Source organism: Phaenicophaeus curvirostris, chromosome 1 (genome assembly GCF_032191515.1).
Source record: "Phaenicophaeus curvirostris isolate KB17595 chromosome 1, BPBGC_Pcur_1.0, whole genome shotgun sequence".
Classification (NCBI taxonomy): domain Eukaryota; kingdom Metazoa; phylum Chordata; class Aves; order Cuculiformes; family Cuculidae; genus Phaenicophaeus; species Phaenicophaeus curvirostris.
In genome coordinates this window covers 83,663,244-83,674,117 of record NC_091392.1, presented here as the reverse complement: position 1 = coordinate 83,674,117, position 10,874 = coordinate 83,663,244, and the positions used below count along the sequence as shown (strand labels likewise).

The window sequence follows — 10,874 nt, the reverse complement described above, 5'->3', positions numbered from 1 at the left end:
GAGAGACCCATGTGGTTGCCCTGCTGAAGTTCATCTGTCTGTTTGCCTGTTAGTTGCCATGGATTTGACAAAAGAACCAGAGCCTAAAATGTAAATAAGCTCTAATAAGTTGTATGCAAACTGGCAGCCTGACAGAGGAGAGAGACACTATTGGTGCCTATGCTGGAAGAAAGCCCATAGCCATCCTGATGGGCAAAATCCCACAGGTCACAGAACCACAGAATCACTAGGTTGGAGAAAGACCCACTGGATCATTGATTCCAACCGTTCCTATCAATCACTAAACCATGCCTCTCAGCACCTCATCCACCCGTCTTTTAAACACCTCCAGGGAAGATCGGAGCAGCCCAGCCAGCAGGCCAAAGGAATTACACGGAAAATACTGGGAAAGCTGTGTACATTAGAGAGCAGTGGGGGAGAAGCCCAGTGACATAGACTATAAACCAAATGGAAAGAACTTGGAGATGTGGCAGACTGTAGGAAGAGTGTCATCAAGATACCCCAGTTGAAGGTGTGGTAGTGGGAAATATAGAACATACAGGAAAGACATTCATAGATAATCCAGTTTCCTCGGCCCTCTTGCTCACCAAACAATTGGTTAATAAGCTCCAGAATATCAGAGACATCCCAGAAGAGTGGAAGAGAGCTGTGTCCTGCCAGTATTTGGAAAATGCAAACTGAAGACCTGAAAGTTTCTAGGCAAAGCAACGAAAAGCTGATGTGAGATTCTCCACCTGATACCGATCAGCCTGATTTGGAGGAAACCAATCTTGCTGCATAAACTTGTTTTGTTCTTGTCAGTCTTTGATGTGACTACAGGTTTGTTTGGAAAAGGTGATGCCTTAGATCTATCCAGGTTTCTGAGAACATTAATATCCAAAGCATGCTGATGAGAAAAAATAGCATTATGCAATATTAACAGAGCAGGAGGCTAAGTGAGCTGGTTAACTCCATTTAACAATGTGCAAATGCAAAGGAGGTCACCCCTGGAAGCCCACCGTTGAGTGGCAGTGTTTCTTGCGTGGATGCCCAGGAACAAGTCTTGGGTCAGGTATGACTCACCACTTTATTCAGTGTTTGGTGAGCAGATAGAGTTTGTTCTGACACAATTTACTGAGGACACAAATATTGTTAGAGTATTAAAAGTAATGAGGATGGGACCAGAGCAGAATGACCTACTGCACTCGGCAAGGCAGTCATTCTCATAAAACTTCCTATAAGACATTCAAGAGCAAATTGTATAGCCATGAACAGGGAAAAAAAATGTCCATATCTCCAGAGAACAACTTCCAATCCTTAAAAAAGGTGATTTCAAAAGGATTTAGGGATCCTAACAGGCAAAAAACCCAACACAAGCACAGCAGGCTAGGCTGCAACAATGGAGCTGATGTGATCCCTCACCGTGCAAAGACAGAAGGAACAGAAGTAGGGAGATAATGAAACCTCTCTCAGTGTCTGGGTGAGATGTTGCTGGAAAACTGTACCCTGCTTCACAGTTCTTATTTTTAAAATAACTTTGAATCAAAGGTGATCCAAAGGCTGGAGATCTCAGTAATTTAAAGAGGTCAACCTGTTTAATGGATCAAAAAGCAGAACGAGACATGACTTGCTTGCAGTATCACTTCTTTCCTGGGGAAAATCTACCAGGTATTCTGGCAGAGAATAACAAGAGCCAGTCACTGGAGAGTGATTAATCTCGGAAACAAAGTACCAAGTGAAGTGAAAGATCTTCTCTCTTCTGGAGTCTTTGAATCACTACCAAAGACCTGTCTGGAAGCCAGTTCCTGATCTGCAAAATCCTGAGTTGAGAAAGCAGATCAGAGGAAGAGTTACCGTGCAGTTACCCTCCTTTTTAATTCCCCTGTAAGCAGCTGATATTGGGCTGTCTTTAGATGCAACTAGGTCTTAAGACCTTGTGTGCATTAACCCAGTGAAAATTATAGGGTTAAAAGCCTTCTGGTTTGTGTTGGTAGCCAAGCAATTCACTCCAGCCTCCTTTGCCCTAAGAGCATTTTTGTCCTGTAGTCTGTGTTACACACAGTTGTGAAAAATTGTCTCAGAAGATGTGACCCTCGCTATGTTTGGAGAAGGACTGGGGAAAAAATATCATCAGCGTTTTGACAAGTTATATGGATTCTGCGGTGGCGAAGAGAGAAACAACCTAGAATGAGACAGTATGGCTCTACGGGCTTTAAAGTGGGACAGTGAGTGCATAGGAAAGAAGGTGGATCGACAGCAAGAACAGAACAGTGGTTTCTTTCTGGAAAGATCAGGGTGAGATCAGAAGAGAGGGATGAGGCTAGGGGTGGTTACAGTGAGGATTAGAAATTCCAGATGTTCAGAAATAACAATGCAGAACTTCCCCATGTCACAAGATTTATCTTAAATGCAATGTTGTAAAGACTTGCTTTCATCTGCATTCTTCGCCTCCTACTTTTGAATCTTCAGATTACATGAAAATCACATTTCACAGTTTCCCCGTGACCATAAAGACAGGCGCTTGCTTTGTGAACAAAGTGAAAGCGTGGAGGCTAATGACACCAGGAATCTGGAATTTAATCTCAACACTTGGCATCCTGATCTGGAGACGAGGCACAGACTTTCCTAAATTCTGAGGATGATACCATATGTTCTCAGGAAAGCGTGCATATTTTAGGAAGACAATGACTTTCTCATTTGGAGAGCTCACGGTCTGATTAATTCAAAAGACTTTCCTGTCTTTGCCCTTGTTTTAGCAGGACAAAGGAGAAGCAGAAAAAAAATGTGGGGACCCAGCACATAAGACCTAAGGGCTGGAGCAGAGAAGGAGTACGGAGAGAGCATCATGTAGCTAGGATGATCAGTCTGCCTGGCTTTATCTGACTGATAATGAAAGGCAGCAAGCGTGTCGGAGAGTGTGAGAGGAACAGATCAATAGAGAGATAAAACTGAGATGGAAGAAGCTGTCGAGGGGGTGGGGAAGAGAGTAATAAAACACTACAAACCAGCAGGGCTACATTTGAACCCAATTTGAATGCACTCTGCGCTGGTGTAAGTGAAATCAACAGGTGTAAGGCTACAGTGAATCAGACTTAAACACAGAAAGAGAGAGGGAAAAGTAGGAAGGAGATAGTCCTCGCGTTAATACTGCCCTGTAACTTGCCTTCACAGCTCTAACCCAACCTTACAAGCCCTGCTTCTCCTTTACTCCTGCTAAATGGAGAAGCCCAGACATTTTTAGCTCTGAGAATACAGATTGACAGCCTTTCCCTGCTTCCCTGTGCCACCATGATCTTTTGCCTGTCCTGAAGATGTCTATTGGGTGCAAAATGTTCCTAACCACCTTGTTCACCAAGGACCAGAGGCAGGACAAATTCTGACAATGCCTCAAATCGGTGGGTTTGGGGTATTTTTCTAGGACAGATGACTGATCATGCCCACGCGTATGTACCCACAGAAGCAGACCAGAGAAGCCTCCATGTTCATCTCCAGCTCTTTGAGGCAAATGAGTCTGAGACATCCAGAGCTAAGGGGGCATCAGAGAACATAAATGAAAATGTGCTCTAGCAGCACAGGACTCAGGGTCCGGGTATTTTCTTGTGTTAGAGCACCTCTTTGCCTCTCTGGCCCAGTCACCCAGAGCCATTTGGCTCCTTCTGCCTAAAATTATTTTTGAGTGACACTCACCTAATTCTAGTGGCATGACCGTTAATATTATAAGTTGCCAACCATATCCTGAGCTGCATCAAAACCAGTGTGACCGGCGGGGTGAGGGAGGAGATTCTCCCCCTCTACTCTGCTCTGCTGAGACCTCACCTGGAGTACTGCATTCAGTTCTGGAGTCCTCAGCACAGGAGGGACTTGGATCTTCTACAGTGAGTCCAGAGGGGCCCATGAAGATGATCAAAGGGCTGGAGCACCTCCCATACAAGGACAGGCTGAGGGAGTTAGGGTTGTTCAACCTGGAGAAGAGAGGAGACCTTCCAGTGACCTTCCAGTACCGAAAGGGGCTACAGGAAAGCTGGGAAGGCTCTGTATCAGGGAGTGCAGGGACAGGATGAGGGGGAACAGTATTAAGCTGAAAGAGGGGAGGTTTAGATGAGATATTAGGAAGAATTGTTTTCCTGTGAGAGTGGTGAGACACTGGAACCGGTTGCCCAGAGAAGTCGTGGCTGCCCCATCCCTGGAGGTGGCCAAGGTGGATGAGGCTTTGAGCAACCTGATCCACTGGGAGGTGTCCCTGCCCATGGCAGGGGGCTTGGAACTGAATGATCTTTAAGGTTTCTTCCAACCCAGACCATTCTATAAGTCTATGATTCTATGATTCTAAGTTCAGTTTTCCACACTGACCATCGCTGTCCACTCTGCTGCCTTCTTCTCTCAGTAGCCTCAGCATGGAGATGAATCACTGAAAGGAGCCTCAGGGACTGAAGGGACCAAGAGAAGGGATAGGGACCACAGATATGGATGTTCAAACGACCTTGGAGCAATTCTCACTAGGATACACAATGATCTAACTCCCCAAGGCAGTCATGGGTTGTATCTTCTAGTTCTAAAATTGTGTTTGGAGCAGTACTGTACCCCAAAGTAGCTTTGTCCATGTCTCAGCTGCGTGAGAGTTAGCGCAAGTGATGAGGAAACAGTTGCTGATACTGGCAAGTACAACCTTTACAAACTTAAACTTAGCCCAGATTAAGATTTCAAGACGTTATGCTTATTTCAAGATGTTACACTTACAGAAGTCTGGCAAAGCACAAGTCAACTGCCTTTAATATGTGATAAACTGATCAAGCTGACAACTGATTCTCTGGCTGGCAATCACATGCTGGAGTGCAAACTTGCCTGACAGCACTAAAATTTCAACATGCTAAAACCAGGTTGCCTGCGCAGACTATATTGGCCTCCCATCAATTTGTTGCTCCCTTTGCTTTCATGGAAAATCATCACTGATTTCTAAAGGAGCCAGCCATAAGGAAGCTGGTGCTGGATGGGAAACTCTTGCCCAAACAGCTTAACGTTTCTTATTGAAATGAATGTTTGCTGACTGTGCTCCTCTCGGTCTCTCTCACAATTCACTTCCATCTGCCACGCGGTTTATACAAGTCAAGAAGAGCAATGAAGGGTTTTTTTTTTTGAAAACGACCATCACTTTTTAGTCCAGTCACTGTAAAAACAGCTCTTTGCCCTCATGCAGGGAAGCGTGCCCTCGGTGATGACTCCTGATGGCATTTTGCTAACTCATTTGCCCATGAGGAAATATTTAAGGTGCATCATAAACATTTCTATCCTTGTGGAATGTTTAAATTGTCTTTTTATGGCCATATTCTGCCTGCATCGGGGATGCATTTCTTGACAAGTGTGATGGTTAATGATTCAGCAGATAGTAAAGCAATTTTTTTGTAAGAATTAATGCAGTAGAGGAGAAGATGCATGCAAGGATTTAAGAAATGTACAGTTCAAATACTCAGGGGCAGCTCTTTGCAACATAAGATTTTTTACATTTACATATCCCCAAGACACTGAGATCTTAATGGTGTGAAAGCAGAGCAAAGACGAGTGATGTGTGGGCACACACAAGGTATTCTCTCCATCGCTTTTATTTCTGGTGTGGTACTTTTAGAACATATCATTAAAATATGAAAAATACTGTGCCAGAGGAAGAAATGTTTTTCTCTGAGGGTGGTGAGGCATTGGAACAGGTTGCCCAGAGAAGTCGTGGCTGCACCATTCCTGGAGACATTCAAGGCCAGGCTGGATGAGGCTTTGAGCAACCTGTTCCAGTGGGATGTGTCCCTGCCCATGACAGGTGGGTTGGAACTGAATGGGCTTTAAGGTCCCTTCCAACCCACCTGATTCTATGAGTCTATGATACAGTCCCTTGACACCCATGACCATTAAGCTGGCTGCAGCTTGTTGGCCACATTCCAGCACAACTGGGCAGCTCAGGGGAGCCTTTGACAGCAGATGGGTGGCAAAGAACAGGGGAACAGCGAGCAGGTGCTGGCAGTGATGAAAAAAGTAATGGAAAATGGAGGTGACAGCCAGCCAGCATCCATCAACAGCGTAGCCAGGGCTGACAGCCAGCATGGCCAGAGCTCCTGGTCAGCACAGCTGGAGACCCTGGTCAGAATGGCTGGAGCTCATAACCAGTGTAGCCGGAGTCCATGACCAGTGGAGCCGGAGCCCATGACCAATGCGGCTGGAGCCCATGACCAATGCAGCCAGAGCCCATGACCAGTGTGTCTGGAGCCCATGACCAATATGGCTGAAGCCCATGACCAGTGCGCCTGGAGCCCATGCCAAGTGTGTCTGGAGTCCATGACCAGTGTATCGGGAGCCCATAACCAGTATGGCTGGAGCCCATGAACAGTGCGGCCGGAGCCCATGGCCAGTGAGCCCAGTGAGGCGCTGGTGGCAGCCACTACCCCGGGAGGAGGCTGTGCCCCATGCAGCCTCCATGGGGCTGTGTCCCAGCCCAGTCAGGCCCAGCCACCACTGGAGACTCTGTCCCTGAGCCCAGCGGTGCCAGAGGAAGCTCCTACGGCTGCAGCCCTGTGGGAGCCAGGTGCCCATGCTCCCAGGGGTGCCCGGCCAGGCTGTCCCATGCCGGACCCCCAGGGCTGAAGGGGCTGGAGCACAAGGGTTATGAGAAACAGCTCAGGGAACTGGGGTTGTTTATCCTGGAGAAGAGGAGGCTGAGGGGAGACCTTATCGCTGTCTACAACTGCCCGAAAGGAGGTTGTGGAGAGGTGGGTGCTGGTCTCTTCTCCCATTTGCCAGGTGATAGGACAAGAGGCAATGACCTCAAGTTGCACCAGGGGAGGCTTGGACTGGGTATCAGGAAAAATCTCTTCACTGAAAAAGTGGTGAAACACTGACAGAGGCTGCCCAGGGAGGCAGTGGAGTCCCCAGTCCTGGAGGGGTTTACGAGACGTGCAGGTGAGGTACCCAGGGATCTGGTTCAGCAGCGGGCAGGCCCGGTTGGACTCGATGACTTCAAGGGTCTATTCCGACCAAGCGACGCTGCGACGCCACGTGACCCGCCTCCCCCGCCCGGCCGGCAGGGGGCGCGCTGCCTGCAGCCCCACTACCCGCCCCTCCGCCCGGCGGGGGCGGGGCGTGAGGTGTCTCGGCCAATGGGAGTGCGGAGGGGGAGGGGCGTGAGCCGCATCGGCCAATGGAAGGTGGAGGAGCCGCGGCCGGCGCGGCCTCGGCCAATGGGAGCGCGCCGGGGGCGTGGCCTCACCCGGAAGCGGCCGCCGAGGAGCGCCGGGGCAGGGCCCGCGCGGGGGCGATCGCGGCGAGTCCCGGTCCCCGCGGGGAGGTGGGGGGGGCGATGGCGGCCGAGGGGAAGGTGACGGGGCAGAGCCAGGAGCAGTTCCTGCTGCTGGCCAAGGCGGCCCGCGGCGCCGCCCTCGCCAGCCTGATCCACCAGGTGCTGGAGGCGCCGGGCATCTACGTGTTCGGGGAGCTGCTGGACGTGCCCGCCGTGCAGGAGGTGAGACCGGCCCGGCCCCCCGCCCCGCCCGGCCCCGGGGCGCAGGGCCTGACCCCGTGTCCCCGCAGCTGGCAGACAGCGAGTTCTCCCCCGTCTTCCGCCTCCTGACCATCTTCGCCTACGGCACCTACGCGGATTACCTGGGTGAGGCCCTCCTGCCCCCCTCGCCGCGACAAACGTTTATCGCTGCCCCTCGCCAGCCGCCTGGGGGAGTTTCCCGAAGCGGGACGGCTTAGGGATCGGCTGGGATGCGCAGACCTCCGTAAATAAGGCGCAGGATAGTTTGAGGCTGAGAGGGAGGAAAGGCTGCTCAGGAAAGGGCCTCTAGGCTGACAGTCGGTGGGGATGGCTCGGCAAAAGGAAGCATCGCGCTGAGGGTAGGTTTAAGAAATGGGGATCGTAGAATGGGTTGGAAGGGACCTTAAAGATCATCCAGTCCCAACCCCCGTGCCATGAGCAGTGACACCTCCCTGGGCTGCACAAAGCCCCATCCAACCTGGCCTTGAACACCTCCAGGGAGGGGGCAGCCACAACTTCCCTGGGCAACCTGTGTCAGTGCCTTCCCACCCTCATGGTGAAACATTTCTTCCTTATGTCTACATGGGAATGGGGTAGAGGCATCTGTGCAGGGCTGGGAAATGGAAAATGAGGCGTAAATTCTTATACCATGTTCTTTCCCCTGACGACAGCTGAAGCAGCAAACCTCCCTCCCTTGACAGAGGCTCAGAAGAACAAACTGAGGCACCTGTCAGTCGTCACTCTTGCTGCCAAGATAAAGGTAGTGGCCTGGGTTTTCCCAGAGTTGTTCCTCCACTGGGATTACCTCAGGCTAGTTACATCGTTTTTCCACAGTGCATCCCCTATTCCATGCTGCTGGAGCAGTTACAGCTGAAGAACGTCCGGCAACTGGAGGACCTCGTGATCGAGGCTGTGTATGCAGATGTGCTGCGAGGGAGCTTGGATCAGCGGAACCAGCGCCTGGAGGTGGATTACAGCATTGGGAGGGACATCCGGAGGGAGGAGCTAAGCACCATCACCCGCACATTGCAGGAGTGGTGAGGAGGAAGCCCCCAATACTTACACCCCAAAAATGTTGTGGGAGCGGCTGGTGGCTTCCCCAGATCCTCCGTGTGTGGCTGGGGGGTAGCGTTGTGAGGTGGCCTGCTCCATCCGTTTTCCCGTACTCTAACAGAAAGTAATTTCCCAAAAAGAGTGTTCAAAATTGCCCTGTTTGTTGCTGGAGGGCTGACGAGACTGCTGCAACTTTAGCACAGTCCTGGCTGCCAGCAGCAGGCTTTGAGTTTATATCTGTAGCTCCTAACCTTGCGTTGCTTTGTTATTTTTCCCCTCGCAGGTAATAACACCAGTAGGTTATAACATTGGACTCCTGATCCAGCAACTTCCCTATCTGGTGTAGCTGTCACCTTCCAGCCTTTTTGGCCTTGAATTGAAATCTCTCATCTTTCACCTTTCTTTCGGTGCTGTGTAAACTACCTGGCCTGTTCAGCTCTGTATCTTTTTCTGCAGGTGCCAGGGCTGTGAGGTTGTCTTGTCGGGCATTGAAGAGCAGGTTAGCCGAGCCAACCAGCATAAAGAGCAACAGCTGGCGCTTAAGCAGCAGATAGAGAGTGAGGTGAGTGGACCAAGGAGGGAGCAGCCAGTGTCCCTCACTTTAAAATATCTAGAACCAGTTCCCTCTGGTTGTTACGGCCTTTGGTCAAGTAAAGCATTGCCTTTTCCCTAGGCCAGACCCCCTAGTATGGTGTGCCTGAAGAAGGGTCCTAAATCAGCTTACAATCCCCTGCATTACAGGGGTCTGGGCAGCTGTTAACTATTTTTGTTTGACCTGAGCTTGTAGTTCTCAACTCCAGGGCTTGCTTTAAGAAAATAAACATTAAAAAACACAAAAGCAAACTAAAAACCTTGGGAAATTCCTTGGCTCTTGCTTTTCTACTGTTGCAGGTGGCAAACCTGAAGAAGACCATTAAAGTGACAACAGCCGCTGCCGCAGCAGCCACATCCCAAGACCCAGAGCAGCACCTAACAGAGCTTAGGGAGCCGGCCCCTGGCACCAACCAGCGCCAGACAAGCAAGAAAACTTCCAAAGCCAAAGGGTAAGGAGTTGGGGCAAACAAATAGAACCACTCTGTGTGTGTGTCTGTCTGTCTGTCTGTCTGTTCAGGAGGTGAGCTGAGGGGAGCCCTGTTGCAGAGCAGTGAGGTTACTGACTGCAGAGGTCTGCTCCCTGGACACGGGGTCAGAGATGTAGTCCTAGCTAAACTTGTCTCCTACTAACTTGTGGGGAAATCTCTGCGACTCTTGATCTGAAGCAGAATTCAGAATTCATAAGCCTTCCTTGTGTTTTCCATTTGCAGAGAATGTCAGCTGCTCTTCTTTGTGTTCATTTAGAAACTGAAGTCAGAGATGAGCCTGAGCATCTGCTCTGATTTTTTTTTTCTTTCCCCATCTCCACAGGCTCCGGGGCAGTGCGAAGATTTGGTCTAAATCGAACTAGTTGGATCTCCCTTCACGCCTGGGAGGGTGAGAGGAAGAGATTTGAGGGATGTGGGGGTAGCAAGGGTCCCAAGTGTGATGATTCTGAGCTCTTCTCTGAGATCCATCTTGCCAACAAATTCTCCTGCATGTTTGTTCTCTTTCCTGTCTTCTTTACCGATTTCCCAGGCAGTGCCTCCCTCCTCTTCATCACTGCATTTCACACTCTAAGCTTCCAGTTGTATGCGTTGCTGTTTCCACTGCCGCTCGAGGCCCCGTGACCATGGCCACGTGTTTCTCTCTTTCTCTCTCCCTGTCTTTTGACAGGTCAATTTAAAGAGCTGTAAAAACGTGTCAGTCACCTTTGCACCCACAGAGCATCACAACCTTGGAAAGAGTGCTGGTGCTCAGCAATCATTTTGGCTCTGAGACCTGTGGGATACTTTGCTCCAGGATGCAGCTGCCATCCTTGATTGTTTAATCTTTGTTTTGCTAGGCGGGAGGGTAGTTTTTGAAGGGATTCTTTAAAAATATATATATATATTATAAATATATATAAAACAATAAAAATATAGATCTATGGACATATCTATACAAACTTGTGCTCCTGGGGTGGTGTCTTTTTGTCTCATATGCTGATTCTCCGTGCTCCAAAGTAAGTTGTGATCTTGAAAGCCTCTTTCCCGTTTCTGGGTGGAATACTGTCAAAATACTCCCTTCCCTTTCCAAAGGATAGTGCCACGGTAGTTCTGTTGGGAGTCCATAAAGCAGGAATGAATTATAAATCTTATTAAATAAGAGTTTCTTGTGTGATTGATTTGTGTCTGGAATGCTCAAAAGAGGGGCTTTTCAGGTGAGCTCAAGAGGAAGGGGCAGAGACTGGGGAAAAAATGCGTGTGTCAGT

The 10,874-nt window shown here is 49.6% G+C and overlaps 1 protein-coding gene across 1 annotated transcript; it reads left to right on the top strand.

Moving 5' to 3' along the window:
• The first annotated feature begins 7,237 nt into the window (after nt 1-7,237).
• COPS7A (COP9 signalosome subunit 7A) lies at nt 7,238-10,783 on the top strand. Its single transcript, XM_069866119.1, has 7 exons — nt 7,238-7,477; nt 7,546-7,621; nt 8,167-8,255; nt 8,330-8,532; nt 9,005-9,110; nt 9,440-9,591; nt 9,953-10,783. The coding sequence occupies exons 1-7, from the start codon at nt 7,316-7,318 to the stop codon at nt 9,990-9,992; spliced, it is 828 nt and encodes a 275-aa protein (XP_069722220.1). The 5' UTR covers nt 7,238-7,315; the 3' UTR covers nt 9,993-10,783.
• Nucleotides 10,784-10,874: the final 91 nt, after the last annotated feature.

Excerpts from the sequence above, each read along its gene's own strand:
- COPS7A (XM_069866119.1), top strand. The coding sequence starts at position 7,316 with ATGGCGGCCGAGGGGAAGGTGACGGGGCAGAGCCAGGAGCAGTTCCTG. Across the intron at positions 8,256-8,329 it reads CTCTTGCTGCCAAGATAAAG|TGCATCCCCTATTCCATGCT; the intron begins GTAGTGGCCTGG and ends GTTTTTCCACAG. Across the intron at positions 9,111-9,439 it reads AGCAGCAGATAGAGAGTGAG|GTGGCAAACCTGAAGAAGAC; the intron begins GTGAGTGGACCA and ends CTACTGTTGCAG.